At 36.7% G+C, this 23614-nt stretch overlaps 1 protein-coding gene across 3 annotated transcripts; it reads right to left on the reverse strand.

The window, feature by feature from the left end:
- Positions 1 to 410: 410 nt before the first annotated feature.
- Positions 411 to 23614, reverse strand: LOC306884847 (protein PALS2-like; the record flags this gene model as incomplete). Of its 3 annotated transcripts, XM_079441069.1 has the most annotated exons (14): positions 23530 to 23614; positions 17829 to 17905; positions 17689 to 17722; positions 9981 to 10099; positions 9619 to 9771; positions 8633 to 8785; positions 8271 to 8498; positions 5850 to 5981; positions 5663 to 5759; positions 5313 to 5381; positions 3679 to 3840; positions 3336 to 3538; positions 2370 to 2498; positions 411 to 587 (listed from the first exon to the last, which is right to left on the reverse strand). In XM_079441069.1, exons 3-14 carry the CDS (start codon positions 17696 to 17698, stop codon positions 411 to 413), a joined length of 1632 nt encoding a protein of 543 aa, XP_079297195.1. In that variant the 5' UTR covers positions 17699 to 17722; positions 17829 to 17905; positions 23530 to 23614. The 3 variants fall into 3 exon arrangements, with proteins under 3 accessions (XP_079297195.1, XP_079297196.1, XP_079297194.1); XM_079441070.1 differs by lacking the exon at positions 17689 to 17722; XM_079441068.1 differs by lacking the exons at positions 17689 to 17722; positions 17829 to 17905; positions 23530 to 23614 and adding an exon at positions 12211 to 12636.

A 23614-nucleotide genomic window follows, 5' to 3' on the forward strand; every position in this document is an offset into this window, starting at 1 on the left:
AATAAAAAAATGGCCCCTCATTCGCCAAGGCCAGTTTTCCTCGTTTTTCTTTTCTTCCAACTTCAAAGATATTACAAATAGAAAGATATTCTTTAAAAACATACAAATACTAAAATAAATAAGTACTCTTCCCTTTCAGTTTGAGTAGAAAAACCTTGCATTGTGTGCACAATAGTGAGGCTGGGGCTAACGGTGCTTTCGTGGCAGATGACGCTCATTTGGTTGGTCAATCCAAACGCGTGACTTCACTGCCCCGCATCAATCATCTCGCATACCAATCACACACACACACACATACACACACACACACACACACACACACACACACACACACACACACACACACACACACACACACACACACACACACACACACACACACACACACACTCTCTCTTCTAAAGATGCCCTTAGTAAACCCAGCTCACTGGAACCCACTGTGGTTCAGTACAGAGTTGGTCCACAGCTGACTGCAGTTTCTCAAACGCACCGTCTAGGTTGTCATTGACAATGATGAGGTCAAAGTAGTGTCTGTAACCCCGCAGGATGCGAGCGCTTTCATCCACAGTCTTTTTCAGGTCCACATCCTGTGAGAAAGAGAGAGAGAGAACAGAACTATTACTTGAATTAAGAGAGAACTTATGTTGTCAGATGAACCAGACATTCATTGAAACAAATAATTAAGTCAATGTGTAAAACAACCACTATAAATGACAGACTGAATATTTATTGTCCCTTTTTACAAATATTTAATTCCTCCCTCTGCTTTTCTTGGAATAATGATTACATTTATAAAGTAAATTTTACAGACAGATTGAGGGAATTAATTAAGACCAAATGGAGCTCTCTGTCAGACTGTTGCTTCAGCAGTGGGCAGGACTAATGCACAAATAATGCACAAGTCACTGTCTGCATTTTAATGTTAGCAAATCACTTGAGGCGAACAACAACATGATTAATATTCATGAGCTCATGGCCTGACATTAGCACACAACAGACACTGACCTGCTGTGAATTAGGTTGTTAAATATATATATGTAACTTTTTAACAATTAAGATTGCGCTAAAAGCTACTTAATCAAGTAAAGAACACATGTTTGACTGATTGATGTTTTCTGGATGTGCTTTCAAACTACCAATCAGAAGGTTTTTTATTTTATCAAAATAAGGTAAAAACAGTAATTAACTAGAAGAGTAAAATCTAAATGTATTGTAAAATAAAATAACAGTTATAAATAACATATTATAAAGACTTTTTCAGGATTCTTTGATGAATATAAAGTTCAAAAGAAACACTTTTTAAATAGAAGGAAAATCTTTTGTAACATTGTGTGGGATTACAAATTTAAGAATCTGTCTTAGATCAGCTGATGCTACATCCTGACGTAACATCATATGAAAAACTAAGGTGATCTACATTGTACTGGGCATTTAATGTGAACATAATGGCATATGTTTACTGATTAGATTCATTATAGTTTGTAGTGAGGGGGTTTTGCTAGTCTCTGATCTTCCTACTGAAAGTTAACTACATGTGAACTTTTACACATCTGTAGTTCTCGTGGCCAGGAGCAGCTTAAACCATTTGGGTACTGTTATCTTTGAGGAGTAGATTTGCTGAAACTCACAGACAGGGGTTGATTTCCTGTATTGTCTTTGATGTCCTGTTTAAGTGGTCACTTCTGAGGCTGTGTAAGGTAAACAACTTTAAGGACTGCCCACTGAATGCCTTTAAAATCTAATGCATCGCTGCCTTAGTTAGGCTTTTGATGACTGCAGCGCGTTCTCAATAAAGAACTCTACTGAAGATACCCAAGAGTCTCATGGTCTTCGCTTTGGAGTTTCCAACAAATTGTAAATGTTTATACTGTCATTTTTGATCATTTTAACGCATACTTGCTTTATAAAAGCATTAATTTCTTAAAAAAAAACAAAACAAAAAACTTTGTCCAAATTTTTTGAACAAATGTATATAGCTCATGTGACACTTCTTATTAAAAAGCTAAAACTGTGTCTCTATGAAAATTAAGCAAGACTGTCAAGCCCATGTTTACATAGAAGTACAATTAAAAAGCATGTCCTGTTCTCAGAATGACATAGCAGCAGTTAAAACTGTCATATCCAAAACTACAGCATGGTAGAATATTGCAGAGGCAGAAGAAACTTGTGAGGTGTACCACTACTGACAAATGCTAAAGTAGGTAGGTAGCACATCTCATCAAGTAGGAAATGCTTGCAGGATGAGCTACCATCATGCATAGCATATTTTCTAATGCTGGACTAACCAATAAACTTAAAACGATGCAAATATAGTGTGGGTAGGACATGTTTCCAGGACACCAGCCCTGGGAAAGTTGAGCAAGACTCACTGCGAGCTGTTTGGTGGTGAGTCCAGCATCAACCACAGCTTTGTGCATAGCCTTCAGTGTGTCGAACTCTGGCGCTGCGATGAACACGACATATGGCATGAACTCTGCAGTTTTTAACACCTTCAGAGCCTGAAGATGTAAAAAGATGATGTAAAAGTGAAAAACAGTTAACATTTTGAATACAAAGATAAAACAGCCATATCAAGGGGTTTGATTACATATTATATGGTATATGGATGTAAAGTCTCTGATATCTTGTGCATCCATTAAAGGTGCACAAAGGTAAGCCTTCCTAAACAGTTGAAATGAGAGCATGAGCTTCTCTACTTCCCACACTGAGTATGTGCGTGTTTATATGATGGTTGACTGGTGCACAACATATGGTGAAGCTCACTGGAAAAAGTTTGTGTTCTGTTTGTCTAAAGGTTGTGTTCGTTCTCATGTGACCTCCACTGAGGGACCATCATTATGTAGGCCACCAAAATACTGTCTAGGTCTCGTGAGTGAGAAACATTTGAGGAGAAATAGAGAAAGTAGTGTTCTACTAGAATAAATGTTATGAGTATAAAAAAAAATGCTCAATTCCTGAAAAATATCTTCACTTTTCAACCATTTATTTTAAATATTTAATATATAATAATTTGATTAAATAGAATTATATGATAATAAAGTCTCGTTTTCACCAAAGTTGCATTTATTTGATCAAAAATACCCTTTTTTCAGAATTTGTTGGTGACAAGAAAGTTCCAAAGAGCAGCAATTATTTGAAATAGAATTCTTTTGTAACATTATGAATGTCTTTACGGTCACTTTTGATCAATTTAATGCATCCTTGCAGAATACAAGTTTTCATTTCTTTTAAACAATCGTAACCTCAAATTTTTGAATGGTAGTGCATATAATCTGTCATTCGAATTAGCTTAAATGACATAATATAATATCTGTGATCCTCTCAGAGACGCTCACCTGAGGATTGACGTCCAGGATACATGTGCGGCCGGTGTTCACCACCTCATGGATGGAGTCAATTTTAGTACCATAGAGGTTGCCATCGTACTCTCCATGTTCCAGGTACCGGCCCGCCTTGGTGTCCATCTCCATCTCTAGACGTGTTACAAATCTGTATGACTGACCATCTTGCTCGTCACTGCGAGGCCGCCGAGACGTGTCTGAGATATTGAGACAGAAGAAAAGAAATGGGTAAACCTATGGGCAAGAACAAAGCATTGCTTCGCTTTTTGTGTTTTATTTTATTATTTTATTGTGTTTTATTATATTTTCGAGGTAACAGTATTCATCAGGTACTCACGTGGTACAGTGGTACCAAAGCGAGTGGGATGTAGCACAACTAGTCTGTTTTTCAGGCTACGACGCCCCACTCCTTGCGCTCCAATCAGGATGAGGGTTTTCCTCTGAAACGGCGGCATACGTGCTACTTCCTCGTAGATCTGAAGCTCATGCCGATCGAAATCTGCAGGATGACCATGCAGGAGAGGAGACACAATGGATTTATCAATATTAGGATAAAGATGCATATGTGTGTTAAGTCAATTCTACAAATTTCAGGTGTATTTTATTTCAGACGTTGTATTTTAACTCCTACAGATTTAATCAGATCAACACCAAATGTGACCCTGGACCACAAAACCAGTCTTAAGTCGCTGGGGTATATATTTGTAGCAATAGCAAAAAAACATTGTATGGGTCAAAATTATTGATTTTTCTTTTATGCCAAAAATCATTACGATATTAAATAAAGATCATGTTCCATGAAGATATTTTGTAAATTTCTTACCGTAAACATATAAAAACTTAATTTTTGATTAGTAATATACATTGCTAAGAACTTCATTTGGACAACTTTAAAGGTGATTTTCTCAGTATTTTTATATTTTTGCACCCTCAGATTCCAGATTTTCAAATAGTTGTATCTTGGCCAAATATTGTCCGATCCTAACAAACCATACATCAATGGAAAGCTTATTTATCTTTCAGATGATGTATAAATCACAAATTTGGTCAGTGTAATCTCTAAAGCCCTTTGTGATGTTAAATTGCGAAGATCTCGAGTTTTCATTGAAGGGCGGGTCGGTGGCAAATTTTTGATGTTTTGCCATGAAACAGGATATATATACAAAAAAGTTTGGAATAATTATTTATTTATTTTTTTCTACAATTTTTTTTAATTAAGTCTCATATGCTCACAAAGGCATAAGTGAAGCTGATTAAAAATTAAGACAGTAATATTATGCAATACATTTATTTTAATTTATTAATTATCTATTTATTAAAATGATTAAATCATTCATATTTGTATCCAGCAATGACATTACACTGATGAAAGTGAAAATTAAGACATTTATGATGCGAAAAAATATATCTATAAAGAAATCCTGTACTTTGACATTTCTATTTATAAAAACAATTCTGAAGAAAAATATATCATGGTTTACACAATAATATTAAGCAACAAAAACATTTTCAACATTGATAATAAGAGCCACTATTAATCAATTATTTAAAATGTTTTGTATTATTTATTTTAATTTAAAAAAGTGAGTAACATGACATGTGGCCAAGTATGGTAACCCCTACTTGGAATTCGTGCTCTGCATTTAACCAATCCAAAGTGCACACACACAGCAGTGAACACACACACACCGTGAACACACACCCGGAGCAGTGGGCAGCCATTTAGGCTGCAGCGCCCGGGGAGCAGTTGGGGGTTCGGTGTCTTGCTCAAGTACACCTCAGTCGTGGTATTGAGGGTGGAGAGAGCGCTGGTTATTCACTCCCCCCACCGACAATCCTTGCCGGTCCTGAGACTCGAACCTGCGACCTTTGGGTTACGAGTCCGACTAGGCCACGACTTAAGTCCTTTTCTGATTACAATTTTATAAAAAAAAAAATTAATACAACAAACCAAGTATTTTATCTGCTAACCTGCATTTTTGGCAGTGAGGTACATCATTTTTTTCTTCTTTTTACCAGTTATTGTTCCACATAGGATTCCTAAAAAAGAAAAAGTGAAAGAGATATATTATGTAATGTAATGCTATATTTGTCCACTAGATGGCATTACGTTTGTATTTTCTGTAGGCTTGTGGAACTGTTATAAATGGACAAAATTGTATCTCATTCATAAGTGTACCATAGTTTTAACTTGTTAATACTGAAGAAGCATAATACATTAATACAGTATGTCCTTGAAACAGCTTTAGAATTGTCAGAATATTTCTGTCATTTTGTTTCATTTCATGTTTTAGCAAAAATACTGTGTTTAGGTGTATCACCTGCTCCATCCAGGTCTCTAGGAACAAATGCTTTCCTCTTTTCTTCCAGAAACTGACTGGGAATCAGCCCAGTACCTCCTTCCATTAAATGGCATGCCTGTCAGTCAAAACAATATGGTCAGTGACATACAATAACCGACCAATACACATGAGTGAGAACAGGTAAGATAAACCACAGTAATCACACCTGCCACCAGTTTGGGTCTTCTCGGTTGACAATCTGCAGGATATCTCCCCTTTTGAATGCAAGCCCCGCCTCTCTGCATGGAATTAGATTGTCATTGGCTGGATTGTAGTCAAAATGTGGCTGCACATAAACCTGAGAGAAATAAAACAGGTGGGATTAATCCAAAAAAGCACTCGGCATAATGATTATATCCAATAGTACGTAGCAAATGACTGACAAAATGTCACTATTTATCTCAGGAAAGTTTGAACTCGGGCTGTTCACATTCCAGCAGGTATACGGAGTTATAATTCACATTCAAGCACTGTGGTGTCATTCATATGTACCCATCTCATAAATACAATGATTTTTAACATTACTTGAAAGCAGTGGTGTAGTCTACATGATACGCAAGTATACCCACTAGGAAAGGTCAAGGATTTGCGTATACCCACTTTAAAAAGTGCGCGGATACGTAACAACATCGTCTTGTGGCAGACCTCTCACAGGTTCATTCATAAACTCACCCAGTCTCTGTTGCGATCCGAAGCACCATCTTTGATCCGAAGCACCATCTTTTTGATAATCACGCCGTATTTCTGTTGACGACGGTTGAGTGTGCAAGCTTGAAATTAATTAATGTGAATCCCTAAAGGAGATATGAAACGAACTACACCCTTTCAGTGTTTTCAGCTCAGCTACCAAATCTGACCTCAGAAGACTACAGAGGGTATTCCGGACTGCTGAGCTAATCATTGGTACAACCCTTCCCACTCTCCAACAGCTGTACTTATCCAGAGTGAGCAAAACGGCTGGTAAAATCACTCTGGACCCCTCACATCCAGCACACTCCCTCTTTGAACTGTCGCCGTCTGGTCGACGCTACAGAGCTCTGAGCACCAGAACGGCCTGGCAGCTGGCACAGGAACACTTTCTTCCCTCAGGCAATCCATCTCATGAACACTTGAACTCTTAACAATAAACAGGAAACACACAACACTATCATACTTTTTATGTTTATTGTACGCACATACTTATTACATTTCAAATTTGCACCTAACATACCTGTACATACTGAATTGTCTATTTTGTATATTGTGTTTGTGCTATTTGGAACATTGTCCCTTTTTGTATATTTGTACAAAATTACAAATAAAATAAATAATATTTATTTATTTACTTACTATCTGTGTCCTGTCCTGTTGCTGTAATTCTGTGGCACTGTGGAGCTATTGTCACTAAAACAAATTCCTTGTATGTGCAAACATACCTGGCAATAAAGCTAATTCTGATTCTGATTCTGATTAAATATCTGTAAATACCTACAAGCCTTCTTCTGTGCCACCTCTGTAGTGCAAATGAACTTTGTTAATACTGATTTTATTTGATCGGTAACTTATTCTTCTTATTGCATTGTTTTAATTTGAAATTTTGAAAAAAAGCTTAGAAATATACACTTTAGAATTTGATATGAAAGATAACATACTTCGAATAAAGTTAGAAAAAAAATGCCCCTGTAAATCACTTTATGGAGTCCAATATTACTTCAGGAATATTACTTCCAATATTACTAATGGGAAGACAATTTTTTGTTATTGATCAGAAGGTGCTCCTGAATTTTTTTACTGTGCTCCTAATTTTTTGTTTATTTATTTTTATTAGCAGCACAAGTGCTCCTAAAAAATTAAAGTAAGCGTAGAGCCCTGTTTAGTGAGTGTGGTGGTGCTTATGAGGGGCTGCTCTGGGACGGGTGAGTATGAAGCTGGGAGGGAAAAATCACAGTATACTCACTACAAAAAACTAGACTACACCACTGCTTGAAAGAAAAGATAAAGAAATCCTAACCTAAACTTTACACGCATGACTTTGTATTAGAGCAAACGTCATGATCTGACAGGTGTAGGGACTAAATGTCCATGGCAGATCTCCAGGTTCACCACAGATTGAGGAGGAGGGGATGATAATATTTACATAAATGTATTTAAATAAGAAGCCTAGTGTCACTGACTTTGAGAAATTGAATCACAATAACAATATTATTTATGTTATTAGCAGAATCCCTTTCTAAAAGCTTCTTGAGAAGCCATAAATACATTATGAACACAGAGGGAGATGTGAGATACATAGAAAATACCAGGAGCCATGTAATAAGATTGAATTGTGCATGTTTTGCCCCAGATAGCATGTGGAGTGTTATTAATAGGACTCTCGGGGATCTTTTTTACTACAAAGAATCATGGGATTTCAAAAATGGCTAAATGCAACCCCAATGATGGATGTTGAATGTATGTTTCATAATACACACAAGTCCATGTGTGCATTTTAAATTTTCCAGCCTTCTAGAGCATAAGAGACTTCCTTCAAAAACATTAAACAAATCTTAAATTACTCTAAACTTCTGAGCAGTAGTGTATAAGGATATTTGCGTGTGTGTGTGTGTACCTGTGGTGGAGCTGCAGCATCTCTGTAGCTGGGCAGTATTTTCAGTGTTATTCCTCCGCTACATTCTTTGAGCATCTCCTGGAGTTCAGTGGGATTATTGCCGACATCCTTCCCATTCACCTCCTTTATAATGTCACCCACATGCAGCAGCCCCTGCCTGTCAATCAGCCCTCCGTGGAGGATGCGAGCGATTACCAGGTCACAATTGTCCATTCGGAAGGTCACACCCTGGGCGAAACCACAGCATGAGTAATGACACGCATACAGGTGCGTGTGTGGACTGGATATTGACTTCAATTATGACTGGTTGAGAGTTTAAAACACGTGGTCACATATAAATGTATATATTCGCAAACACACACCAGAGGTTCTCCTGCTTTCTTGCGGATGCCAATCATCCTGACTGCATCAGCCTGCATAAGAGCGTTGTTTACTGCCGCATCATTGGTCACCTCAGGAGGGGGTGGGGCTTCAAAGCACTTAGACGCCACAATGTCATGGGCTTCCAGAAGAGACTGAAATAGAGAAAATGAGAACAAAATACTGCAGAAAATATATTGAGGAATATTTAAGAAAAAATGAGAAGGTACAAGATTAGAAGAGGTAGAGATGACACAAAAAGAGAGGGATTAAGATGAGATGACACAAGATCAGAATAGAAGGTGCCAAGAAATGAGCCAAGATGAGAAGAAAGTTATCAGATGAGACAACAACATTCGGATAGATGAAGATAAGGTATGAAATGAGATGAGCTGAGCTGAGCTGAGATGAGACGAGACAGTACATGTTAAGACAAGAAGAGAATGCAAGAGAAATGAGATGAGATGAGAAGGTACAAGATGAGACAAGATGTGAAGGTGCGAGATGAGATGAGATGAAATGAGAAGGTTTGAGATGAGACTAGATGCGATGTGAAGGTACGAGGTGAGACAAGAAGAGGTATAAGATAAGATGAGAAAAGAAGATGAGCTAAAATATGAAGAGAAGGTACAAGATGAGATGAGAAAAGAAGAGAAGATGAGAGATGAGACAAGAAGGTGCAAGATGAGAAAGTATGAGATAAGATAAGATGAGACAAAAAAAGACACAAGGTGAGACAAGAAGAGAAGGGAAGAGATTAGATGAGAAGGGATGAGATGAAAAGAGAACAGAAGGTGCAAGATGAAATGATACAAGAAGAGAATGTGCAAGATGAGAAGAGAAGTTGTGAGATTAGACGAGACGAAAAGGTACAACATAAAATGAGAAGAGAGGGTATGAAATTAAATGAGATGAGAAGAGAAGGTGCGAAATGAGATGAGAAGGTAAAAAAAGAGATGAGACAGGAAGATACAAGAAAATACTGCACCTGAAAATGGGGCTCCTGCAGGATTTTGGAGAGCTCTGCTGCACTGTCATCTCGTACGCTCAGTCTGCTGATGTCACCCAGAATCTCAGTCACAAGATCCACGTTATTCTCCTGCACTGCTTCCAACTTCACATCCTCCAAACGCTCATGAGCCTGATTACAAACATCTCATCGATCAATCCATGAACTGATATTTCTGACCGTGTCTAGCTGCTCCTCTGTCTGCATGACTTTGTGAATGTCCAATAAATTATTCATATCATTCAAACTTAATCTGTCACAAATTAAATTTGTTTTTAGATTAACCTCATCAGCAATGCAAATCAGCTAGAATAAGGTCCAGGCAGCTGGGTGCGCTATACCTTGGCCAGCGAGCGGACGATAGGACTCTCCATGATGCCTTTGAGGAAGATGAGGTCAATGTCTTTAGCCCCGGTGGTGGCGGGCAACTCGTCCAGGTTATCCAACACCTGCTGCATAGCTGCACACATACAGAGAGAGCGGTTACAACATGACACACACCTGCAAAACGCAGAGTATTACACACCAGGGTCAGAGGACAGGGCAAAAGATTCACCTTCAGGATTAAAACAAACTTCACATCACAATAACAGATGGCTGAAATATAACACCCCTCCATGGTACTATCATCTGCTTATCATACACGTTTAGATATTCTTTTGCCTTCAGTGTTCATTTGATCCACTCAGGTCATTTCCTAAGTGTAAACCAGTAGAGTGTGTGAAACACGTGTAGTATTCAGTTGTATGTGTGTAAATAGAAGGAGATGCCAAGTATATTGACTAACATCATATATTATTATAATCAGCAAGGATATAAAAGTCATAAAGAAAAATAAAAAAATATATACACTACAGGTCAAAAGATTGGGATTGTTAAGATTTTGATACAGTGAAAATAGTAATGTTGTGCAATATAATTACAATTTAAAATAACTATTGTCTGTTTTAATATATTTTAAAATGTAATTTATTTCAGTCATGGCAAATCTGAATGTTCAGCTTCACACGCAAAAAAAAAACCAAAAAAACACTAATATGCTGATTTGTTCTGCAAGAAACTTTTTGTATTATTAGCAATGTTAAAAACTGTTTTCTCCTTAATTTAATAGTACATTTAATATTTAATTAATTTTTTTAAATTAATTAATGTTTTTAAAAGATATTAAAAACATTTATTTAAAAAAACTATATATATTTATATCTATTTATTTCATATATATATATAATAATTTTTTTTACTTTGTGTAGCCATATTGATGACAAGACCACTCTCTAACACGGTCATTGACAAATCTCCCTCCACATCTACACACACAACCATTTTGCGAGGCCAAGTGCTCAGTGAGTCATGTGACCACACAGGTCATAGCCTGCAGTAGTGTAATCCATCTGTGATAGTAGAGCAGAACAGAGCGTGAATGTGTGCTTACACACTTACTCTCCATCAGGAAGGCGAGACCAACAGATCAATATTTAACATCAGTTCAGTGGTTCAGTTCCACTCACTTAATTCAGGTCAGACTGTGTTGTAGTCCAGAAACAACCATCAGCAAGCTCTGACATTGTGCCACTGTTTATTTTCTATTGCAAATATGTCACAGAGAGATGCACCCTGGGGCCTTCCTTATTTGGCTGAACAGAGTACATAATGGATGAATTGACAGAGTAATAAACAATTGAGGAGGAAATAAAACACAAATGAAGCTACACACACATTCAAAAATGAGATTTGATGTTAACATACAGTATGTGTGCACGCACACACACACCCTTTAATAAAAACGTCCTCTCATATCGGTCACATTCTGTAAGCTGTGTTTTCATTTGGTTTATTTAAAAAACCTAATTAGAGACATATGCCTAAGCCCTGTTTGACAGTTAAATTAGTTTTGGCATGTACTGGTATTACACTCCCAAAGATTTAATTACACATATGATTTACTGTAAATTCCATGCAAACACTCAGCGCTAAGTAACAGAAAATATATATTTTTTTAAATATAATCAGGAATAAAGACTTAAATATAAATATTATAAAAAGTACTGACTATAATTAATAATATTCAAAAATTTACTGATTTCGGTTTATTAACTGGCAATTTAGTTATTCAGTAAAAGAGGGGAAAAAACATCAGTCCAACATCAGAAAAAAACATCAGTCCATCATCAAATACTGGAACATCAAATGTGCAGGTAACTCATTTAAGCTAGCAGTAGTTTCCCTTGGATTTAGAGTGTTCTTTTGTCTGCGATTTTTGTTTAATTTTTGAAGTGTTCCACCACCTAAAAAATATCTGGTCACTATTATACAACGGTTGAAGGTTTTTTTTGTTGATTGAATCATGTGTGTAACTTATACATAATATTTGATAACACGTCTGTCAAACCATTGCTACGAGCGACGTTCTCTACTCTAGTCGGCACACTTTGGCACAACCTGGCAACCCACTAATGTTCTCTTTTGGTTTGGTTAAAGTATTTCACACCCCTCCTCTAAGAGCCATGAAATGCCATTCATATTTGAACATATAATTACAGAGGATATGAAAAAACAAAAAAAATCTCTAACCTCCAGAAGTGTCTGCGCTTTCAACAAGTTCAGACACCCCCTCCCCAGTTTCTCCAATGCCCCCGGCATCCGAGTCAGAACCTGCTCCGTTTGAGAACGTTTCACCCACAGTGAGAATCATTCCGGCTGTCAAATCTGACCTCTGCTCTACTGAACCGCAAGAAAAATGCTGACTTGCCAATGAAAGCAAAGAAACTGATAGAATAAAAACCTAGACAGAAACAACTCTCTACTCTGACTCTATAAAATAGCGGCAGGAGGTAGAAGAGTGAAATAAGAAAGACAGAAAAAGAAGATGAGAGACATCCAGACAAAGAAAGGAGAGTATTCCAGACGCCGGCCAAACACAGATGTGGAGACACACATACACATACATACAGAGATCCTCTTACTAGCGCTTCACTTAAAAACACACATACAGACCTCCCTCTAAACATCTAATCCCACAATCCCCTCCTGCTGCTTCAGACTCCACCCCCTCACATCAGAGACAGCCCATCGCCCAGTTAAGCCCCCCTCTGGATCTTACATAAGTATCCTTATATAAGCTCTCAAACCAGGGGACTGAGGGGCCAACCTGAGATTCACCCACCCTCATTCAACATGTCTCCCGCTGATTTTTCTGCAAGTCTCACTCTCTTTGTCCCAGTCCTGTTCATAAACATACTGAAAGTCCATGCAGTCGTGTCTGGGCTTTCACAGTGAAAAATTCTTCAACACAAGACCAAATGATCTGTATATGAAGGATGTTCATAATTAATGTCATGTTTTGAGCAGGCCACAGTTCAAAAGCTTTGAATGCGTGTATCGATTGTATAATGTTTAATGCTTGGACTGAATTAGCTGGTAGGCTGCGGTGTTTCAGTGCTTATAATGTTAGCTGGGGTCAAATGCATTACCTTGCTGAATGCATTAACAGCAACTCACATAGTTTTACTCTGAAAACGATGACACATTATAATCTTTAGTTTATTTAGTCTCATTTCATGACCATCATAGTGAACCAAGAATTCCAACCAACCTGATTATTTAAGCAATAACCACCTAATTTTGGATTCATACAATTTTCAAACTTATATCATTCATATTTTAGGAATAAAATATTCAACTTGGTTTCTTCGAACATAACCACTGGCACTAATTATTAAAACTTTAAATATTTAGCTACTATATCTGAAATGTATAAAAATGCACTACTGTAAAAGTTTGGTGTCTTTCAAATTTTATATTGTTTTTGAAAGAATGCACCCCTACGCTTCATTATTTGTTTAAATTTTACAGAAAAAACAGCAACATACCTTGAAACGTGAATTTCTTAAAAACATTTAAAATAAATAAATAAACCTTAGTGACTCCAAACTTTTGAATGACAATGTACATATTTCTACATTTCCGATGAAGAAATTATATATATATATATATATATATATATATATATATATATATATATATATATATACACACACACCCTGAACCACAAAACCAGTAATAAGGGTCAATGTTTCAAAATTTATTTATACATTTATACATCATCTGAAAGCTGAATATAAGATTTCCATTGACGTATAGTTTGTAAGGATAGGACAATATTTGGCCAAGATACAACTATTTGAAAATCTGGAATCTGAGGGTGCAAAAAAATCAAAATATTGAGAAAATGGCCTTTAAAGTTGTCCAAATGAAGTTCTTAACAATGCATATTACTAATCAAAAGTTAAGTTTTGATGTATTTACAGTAGGAAATTTACAAAATATTTTCATGGAACATGATCTTTATTTAACGTCCTACTGATTTTTGGCATAAAAAAAAAATCAATAATTTTGACCCATGCAATGTATTTTTGGCTATTGCTACAAATATACCCCAGCGACTTAAGACTGGTTTTGTGGTCCAGGGTCACATATAAGCTTCGAGAATACTTTTTATAACTGTAAGAGAAGAATTTGTTGAATAAGGTTGTTTTTGTTTTCTGTGTACAAAAATTATTCTTGTAGCTTCATAAAATTATGGCTAAACCACTGATGTCACATTGGATTGGATTCAATTTATTGTCATTGCACATGTAGGTACAAGGCAACGAAATGCAATAGAGAAAAAAAATACAGCACAACATGAGGAAAGGAAGGAGAAAAAATAATCCTCGCACTATGCTCCTGAACGGGAGTACAGTGTGAGAACAGACAAAAAAACCTCAGCATAGAGCACAGTCAATACAGGAACACACAACTTGCAGAGAGTAATCCAGTTCAGACGAACAGCCATCCGGTCTGCAGCCATTACAGCGCTAACACAGACCCGTTATCAGACTGACGGGAAGAAGCGGCAAAGGCGTTGGATGGGGGTAATGGGAGGTGAATGAATATCTGTATGTATGAGCGTATGAGTGTGTGTATGTGTAAGTTCGTGTGCCTAGAGATCCGCCGCACTGGCACTCCAAACAAGTTGTCTCAGTCCGCAGATTGTGGTGCGACACAGCAATTGCCATGGAAACGACCTTGGCCGGAACCCAAACGCTCGACAATCACAAGGTGTTTGTTGAGGGGGGGAGGGAAGAAAGAGCGTCTCCCTGCAGCATTCGTCCGGGGAGTTAGATTCCAGAGCAACCTTGCCAAGCTGTTCTGTTGTTTTGGGAAGCCGAAAAGAGATAAGATTGTTGTGTCTTTGGGTGAACAGCTGCCTAATTTCACAGCTATTCTCATTGTCCATTCTGATCTCCTTGTCCATCAATTTTCCTTTCCAAAGCCGAGAGCTTATCCGTGATCGAATCCATATTGCGGTTAATAGTCTCTGTCTCAGGGGCGACCGCTCTGCCAACTGCTTCAATCATGACGGGCAGACTTGTGAGGATTTGGACAGCTGTTCCCGTCTCCTGAATTCTCCGATAATTCAGGGTAACGCCTAATCCAAACAGCAGAAACCCAGTTATCATGGTTCCGAATAGGTAGATGTCTTCAATGTCCTCCACGGAAAGAGCCGCCAGACACACGACCCGCCACCTCTCCCATGCGTCCATCGTGTAGCCAGCTGCGAAAGTACCAGCAGGACACTTGGGTTCTACCGATCCCAAACTTCTAGTCGAGAAGATGGTGTCAATTGCGTTAAGAGACCAGTTGATCAGATCCATAATTTCGGTTTTGTAGAATAGTGCAGAGAGAGTCTCTTCAGTGTTAGACAAGGACAAGACGAGAGAGCAAGCAGGGGAGGTAAGGGTAGGGAAGGAAGAAAATGCGACCGCCTTCGCTGAGAGCCAAACGAGAAAATGGACTATTTCAACGATGTCCTTACTACCTTTCTGGGCCTTGAACGTGGTAGTTCTGTTGCTGTCATAGAGGGTCAGAAAGCTCTCAGATTTCATCAAAAATATCTTAATTTGTGTTCCGATGATGAGCGAAGGTCTTACAGGTTTGGAATGACATGAGGGTGAGTAAATAATGAGAATTTTTTTTAATATTTAGTGAAACATTCGGTTCTTAAATTATGAAAAACTAAAATTAATAAAACTTAAAATTGTTTCCAAACAATTATAATTGCAAAGTAAGAAATAATAAATTAATAATAATAAAGCAACATTTTTATGTGGGGGAGGGGAAGCCATGTTTATAGTAAAATTACAATAATGTATGAAAAATAATGTTTGAATGGATATACAACTATATTCAAAATAGATAGCATAGCGTGGCCAAACTGCCAATTTGGAAAAAGACTTTCAGAAGTCAGCCATAGCTCTTCCAAATGGCTGGTCTAAAATAAACGTTTCTCTGTTTAATACTGATACAGTAGCCTAGTCTGATCTGAGGTCAGTTTGTAGAGGCCTCCAGCAATGATAGTCACTCTCTTGCACAGCTGTGCCGTAAGAGGATACGATCTGTCCCTAATCCAGCGCCCCTCCCCCACATCTCCCTTTCTTCCTCCCCCATCTCACAGCATGCCTTCACTAAATCTGAGTCGGATTTTAATCTCAATACAACCGTGGTGGTGGATCAGAGAATCCATTATGTGCTTGTTGGAGCAAGGCTGAAAAGGCACGTCTGAGCATCAGGTGTGTAAATGACTCATTGAAGAGGCGGGGGAAAAAAAAGGTGATGAATAATGCCTGAGGGGTGAGATACTTCTAGTAAAGGTTCATATGTTTACTGCACATGTGCTTTAAATGATGCATTAAGGAGGAAAGGGCAGTGCGTTTAGAAGCTGAATTTAGCTGCCATATTAACCTTTAGCATTAGCCAGCTAAACAAATAGCGATTTTGGTTAATTTAGCATTCATTTCCAAACATAAATATGAGAAAATGTTTCCAAAGAAGTAAATCAGGAGACATTGAGTTAACAAATTACCTCTGACAGTCCATGAACATGCAAATCATCATCGGCTTTCAGAAAAAGCACATTATCTTTGTAAGGTATTAGCTTACAGGCTACCTCCAAGCTACACATAGAGAGCAATTCTGAAGTACTAATATAAGCCTGTAGCAACAGCAGAATGTACCTTTAGCAGCATTTTATTTCTACAATGTCCCATAGACTTAATTAAAAGAAACCAACTTAATAAAACCCAAAGGATTTCCCAACTCTAAGTATGTTTAGCTAACATTAACATATTATTAATATTAAATATATTTTAGTAGGCTTATGTGTGGAGAGAGACTATGAGGACTTATCTGACCAACAAATAATGGAGTTACAATACATTGTAAACCTTCCCAAATAAGCAATGATATTGATGATTATTATAGTTAAATAAAATTAAGCCTAAAACCATAAAAAAATCTATTTGTGTTAGCCTACTTAAAATAAAATAAATACATATTAAAATAAAATATATTTCAAAAGTAGACAATTAATGTATTTTATTTATTTTATTAAGTAGTTGTCAATTTCCAACATTTCTAATTTCCATTTAGCTTAACTTGACATTAAAATATTAAACTTAAATTAAAATTAAAAAACTATATAGACATATTTAAAAAATAAAAATGATAACAAAATTATAAATATATATATATATATATATATATATATATATATATATATATATATATATGCACTAAAATTAGAATGAAAACAAATAATATAAAAATTAAAATTTATTCAAATAAATACAATTAATAAAATCTAATTAATAAAAACTGTAGTAGTATCTCAATATTGAACTGCTGATATTACAATTTGACCCTTTAAAATGTCAGTCATTTGCATGTCTGCAACTTCTAATAAACATACTATCAGTTATTATGCATGATATTCAACACTTAAAAAGAACTTGAATATGCTGAGAAATAAAACTGTTTTACATCATTTTAAGTCTTATTGATCTCTATCATTTTATGTGTGTTTACATCTCTCAGATCCCTATATAGATTTACTAATTACATGCTATTTTATAGCAGTTTAACGACTCGCTTACAAACAGTACTCTTATAGAAAGTTGTAAGCCAGATAAGTGCACTCAATCTCCCTCCTGCTCACGATCCCATCTCTACCTGTGATCATGGCTGCCGATCAATGAGATTCCATCTGTGAAGACAATGTCACACTCACTAATACAGTTCATATCCTTTCAAGTAACATTGGATCGATGAACACACACATGCTCCTTTGATCACAATTGCACACAACTCACTTGTGGCCGATGCTGTTCCCACTCCCTCCCCGATCTGCTACAAACTTCTCATCCACTGCTCCAGCCAAGCGCCAAATCTATAGAGAGAGAAGGACCATTTAACACTGCTCGAGCAAACACACACACTTACACACAGTTCTCCTCTTGGGCTGGGACGGAGACTGTCACAGCCCTGATCCTGACACAGCGGGTCATTGTGTGAACTGTCATTTGAGGTCAGGAGGTAGTTTGCTGGTTTGTTGTGTAAAGCAAAATCCACACCACTTCTGCTCCATTCATTACTTCATGTCACAAACATAAAAATTATTTCTTTATAAAAGCAATACATGATCATTTATTAGCATTATATATGCCATCTGACAATGATGTGACATTTATATTGCTTGAATATGACACATAAATAAACTTATGCATTCTTGAATTACAGTCAACATTTGTGGATCATCAAAGTTGTCCTAAGACAAGAATGCATTTTGGTTTTAGGACAACTTTAATGAAAGGTTTCGATCCACTTCAAATGTTGACTAGTGTAATATGGCAGGTATAAACAACCATGAAATGTATTTCTTAAAGAAATAGTTCAACCAAAAATGAAAATTTGCTGAAAATGTACTCCAAGATGTAGGCATATAAGTCTGTTGTCTGAATAAGGAGAGGAATATGCAGAGATTGAGCACCATTTACAAGTAAAAACAGTCCAAAACAGTTCTAAACAAATGTTAGATTTTGAATGCAAGAGGACAACAGAGAATAGACTTATTATGGATTATAGACCCATATTTTGGCCAGAAGTGACTATTTGAGGCTAAAATTATCCCTTCACAAGATGTTAATTGATGGACTGGAGTCTTGTTGATTACGTGTGGATTATTATGATGTTTTTATCAGCTGTTTGGACTCACATTCTGACGGCACCCATTCACTGCAAAGGATCCATTGGTGAGCAAGTCATATCATGCTAAAATATCTCCAAATCTGTTCATATGAAGAAATAAGCTCATCTCATCTACTTGCATAGACTCAGGATGAGTACATTTTCTGCAAATTTTCATTTTTGGGTGAACTATTCCTTTAACAGTCTCTTTACAGGAAAGATGAGTTGGACAAATGGGATGTCCAGACAATTCAGAGCATTCATAGGCATTTTCATTTCAAATGAAAAAGCTGGAGAGTGTGCTATGCATATTACATGACAGATAAAAATAGGTGCCCAACATACATGTTGAAAAAAGATGGATTCTCGAGGGACTGTGTAATTCTGCAAGCTTCAGTAAATCTCTGTGCCATTACTGAAACTTTCTTTACATACTATAAAAAGGCCAAAGTTACGCAAGCTTTTAAAGAAAAAACATATCCTGAGAATAAAATAAAAGACAATCATAAAACACAATCATTTCAGAGTTTTCTAAAATAACAAAGATATGCATCCAATGACATTCTATTATGAATGTCTCATAAAGAGTGGCTGGTAACCTATATTTGCCACCAGCCTAATGTCCTTCCCACAGCCTATGCTTGCAGCTGGCATCTCAAGAAATGCTTGATAATTAGTGAACTTGATGGAGTGCACACACACACTCGTCTCTCAACAAAGGGTACGGCACATCCCCCTGCAAAACCCCCTCGCATGAAAATGTAGGTCAGTTTGCATGATGAAGTGCCCTGCAAATAAGAGGATTACGCTGATTGTGCCAAGTGTTACAGCAAAACAAATAATGAAAAGCAACAACGACAATTCTCATCATGTTAAGTATAAGATCATTCTATTAAAAAGGAACGATATCCATCGTTTTCATTTGTGTTATTTATGCTTCATATTTTTGGACAATTTCTCTATCGGGTTGAGGGCAAAGTTTACATTAAAAAAAAATATTATGCAAATTGAACAGCATACCAAGTAACGAATTGTGAGGGAGACAGAAACTAAGAGATTTGTTGAAGAGTTATGAAAATGAAGCACATGTCAGATGTTTTGATTGCACTTGTTGGCAGATTTGACACGACCAGTCAAAAGGTTTTGAAGATTTTTTTATGTTTTTTAAAGAAGTCTCTTCTGCTTACCAAGCCTGCATTTATTTTATCCAAAGTACAGGAAAAACAGTAACATTTTGAAATATTTTTACAATTTAAAATATTTAAATATTTTAAAATGTAATTTATTCCTCTGACTGCAAAGCTGAATTTCCAGTCATATGATCCTTCAGAAATCATTCTAATATTCTGATTTGCTGCTCCAAATAATTTATTATTATGTTGAAACCAGCTGAATTGAATTTTTTTTTGGTTTATTTGATGAATAGAAAGTTCAGAAGAACAGCATTTATCTGAAATATAAATCTTTTGTAACATTATAAATGTTCATAAACAATCACTTATGATCAATTTAAAGCATCCTTGCAAAATAAAAGTATTATTTCTTTACCAAAAAAAAAAATTATACTGACTCCATGCTTTTAGTTTATAATGTTACAAAAGCTTTTTACTTCAGATAAATGCTGATCTTTGGATCTTTCCATTCATTAAAAAATCCTGAAAAATGTTTTAACTGTTTTAAATATTGATGATAATAATATTAAAATAAATGTTTCTTGAACATCAAATCAGCATATTAGAATTATTTCTGAAGGATCATGTGACACTGAAGACTGGAGTTATGATGCTGAAAATTTAGCTTTGATCACAGCCTCAGGAATAAATTACATTTGTTTTTAAATACAGTGCCCTCCAAAAGTATTGGAACAGTAAAGACAAAATTGCTCTGTTGACTGTGGAGTCAAGACATTTACAAATATGATTAAAAGATGAATATGAGACAAAACTACAGAATGTCACATTTTATCATTGGGTGATTCAACACAAAGATGTTTTACCAGCTAAGAAGTTCAGCACTTTTAGAGTTTCATCCCTCTATCTGATGTGAGCATAAGTATTGGAGCAGTTGCCCCTCAGGTCTTGTGGGTGATCAGCTGTGTCCTGTTGCATTAATTCTTCAGATATTAAAAGCAGGGAATGTGTCGTATCAGTTATATTCATTACTTCTGTATTCTGAATCTTGCATTCGATGATGACACACACAAACCAGGATGAAGACGAGGGAGCTGAATTTGAGAGAAAAGCAAGCAATTTGGATGCTAAAAGAAAAGAGGAAGTCAAGTACAGCTCTAGCAAAAACAAAGAGCATGGAGAAATCAAGAGTTTGGAAACCGCCAGAGACACCAGCAACCAACAACGACCTGATCAGCTGAGAAAACAACAGTAGTTGATGACAGACAAATCCTAAAAGATGTGTCTGTAAAATCACCAACAACTTCCAGAAAGCTGGGGTGATGCTCCGACAATCTACTGTCCTCAGGAGACTTTGTCACAGAATTACAGATGCTACAGCAAGATGCAAACCTCTGACCAGCACTAAAAATAGAAAGGCAAGATTAGACAAAGAGACAAAGATGGACCTTTAACTAAGTGATGGGAAAGCAAAAATATGGAGAAAACAAGGGAACTGCAATGATCCCAAGCATACAGCCTCATCTGTAAAGCATGGTGGAGGTGTTGTCATGGCATGGGCATGCATGGCTGTCTCTGGAACAGGCCCTCTCAACTTTACTGATGACTTAATGTATGATGACAGTAGCAGAATGAATTTGAAAGGGTACAAAACCATCTTGCCTACCAATATTCAAGAAAATGCCACCAGATTCATTGGGAAGTGCCTCATATTGGACAATGACCCAAAACACCCTGCCAGTTTAGTCAAGGAATTTATAACAGCAAAGAAATGGAAAGTCTTAGATTGCCCAAATCAATCTCCAGATTTAAATCCAATCGAACATGAATTTCACCAGCTGAAGAGGAGAGTAAAGGCAGAAACTCCCCAAAACAAGCAACAATTGGGATTGGCTGCATTAAAGGCTGGGAAAAGTATTTCAAAGGATGAGACCAAGAGTCTGATGATGTCTATGGGTCACAGACTCACTGCTGTGATTGTGATGCAAGGGATCTGCAACCAAATAATAGCTTTTAATCTTTTATATCTGCCTTATGTTCAACTGTCCCAATACTTATGCTCACATCAATGAGTGGGATGAACTCTAAAAGTACTGTGCTTTTTATTTGGTAAAACGTGTTAAAACGGCTAATAATAAAATGTGACATTCTGTAGTTTTTGTCTCATATTCATCTTTTAATCATATTTGCAAATGTCTTGACTCCACAGCCAACAGAGCAATTTTGTCTTTACTGTTCCAATACTTATGGAGGGCACTGTATATTCAAATAGAAAGCGGTTATTTTAAATAGAAAAAATATTTCACTATATTACTGCTTTTGCTGTATTTTGGATCAAATAAATGCAGGCTTGGTGAGCAGAATAGAATTCTTTAAAAACATTAAAAATCTTATTTTTCAAATACTTTTGACTGGTAATGTATGTCAGTGATTTTTCATTTTTAGATAAAACCTGTAAAAAGGGACTTATTGTTATTTGTAGAAGTATAGGAGTTAATTTTTAAATTATACATTTATAACATAGCCTACAAATGACATTAATTGTGCAATACTGATCAACACTGAGGCTTTGAGATAATTTATGTAGCAAAAATAATATGCCAAAAAAGACTAAATTCTACTATGAGCAATAAAGACAATTAATTGACAAGACAAACTAAGTGAAATTTACTGTTAAGAAGTAATCAATTTCATTAGGTAAAATGTACGAATTCGCCCAAGACATTGAATGATAAGGGTGGAAATAATGAATAAAAAAATGTGGAGGGGTGAAAATAATTGCTTTAAAGTTTCCTGACACTGACAGGTTATTGAAGCCACGCCCATTTGGAACCCCAAGTCTTCTGCGTAATGACGTAGAGAGGGATTCCCCGGTTACTTCTCAGGAAATGTTTACACAGGTAGATATGTTCAGGGTTCGAGAGGGAGTAGGACATTGCGCAATTATGAATCAATCGAGTTATCAGACAGCAATAGTTAAACATTTTTTCACAATAGAACAGTTTTCAGTAGCGGCCTTTAAAGCAACACAACTGAGGCACAAACTGCGCAAGGACACCCACCATGTCCTCTTTCTACAGGAAACAAAGTCTCAGAAAAGGAGACAATCGCAGCTGTGTTCCATTAAGATGTATTTATGAAGAAGTTGCATGACATAGTACAGCCTACCATGTTTTTATTCCCACGGGACATTTTTTTTCGAGCTCCGCTCCATCAAAACTGCAGCGCGGGACGTTCAGTCAATGAATGATGGCAGCCGATGAACAAACACAGATCAATATCGGCAGAACGAGGCAAATGAAATCTATACTGGCAATAGATAATCTATAATATGTATTAACAAACTATTTCTTGCACATGTTTTCACACACGCGGCCATTTTTGTTATTTATTCAAAGCGCAAAGCAGCTTTTCACCTGAACCATACCTGGACAGATGAGGACAGACACTAAAGTCTCTGTTCCCCATCAGTGACCGAACCTGGTGCTTTCCAAACACGCGCGCACACACACACACACACAACATTCACAATTCACGCACGCTAAAAAAAAAAAAAAGGACAGCAGGGGGCTGGACTTCCGAAGGCAAAGTCATTTCAAGCCAAAAGTGGCTCTTCCCCGCACACCTAATGGTACTTTATATGAAACACAACTTGCTCCGATCCGCACTTTGCAAATAATATGATTTATACACTGACCTATGTTGTCCCGAGTCCTCTCCAGTCGTCCCGGTCAGATATTCAAAGCTTTCAGTATTCGTGGGTCCCTTGGCTAACTATTCGG

Source organism: Barbus barbus (assembly GCF_936440315.1).
Source record: "Barbus barbus genome assembly, chromosome: 19".
Classification (NCBI taxonomy): Eukaryota; Metazoa; Chordata; class Actinopteri; order Cypriniformes; family Cyprinidae; genus Barbus; species Barbus barbus.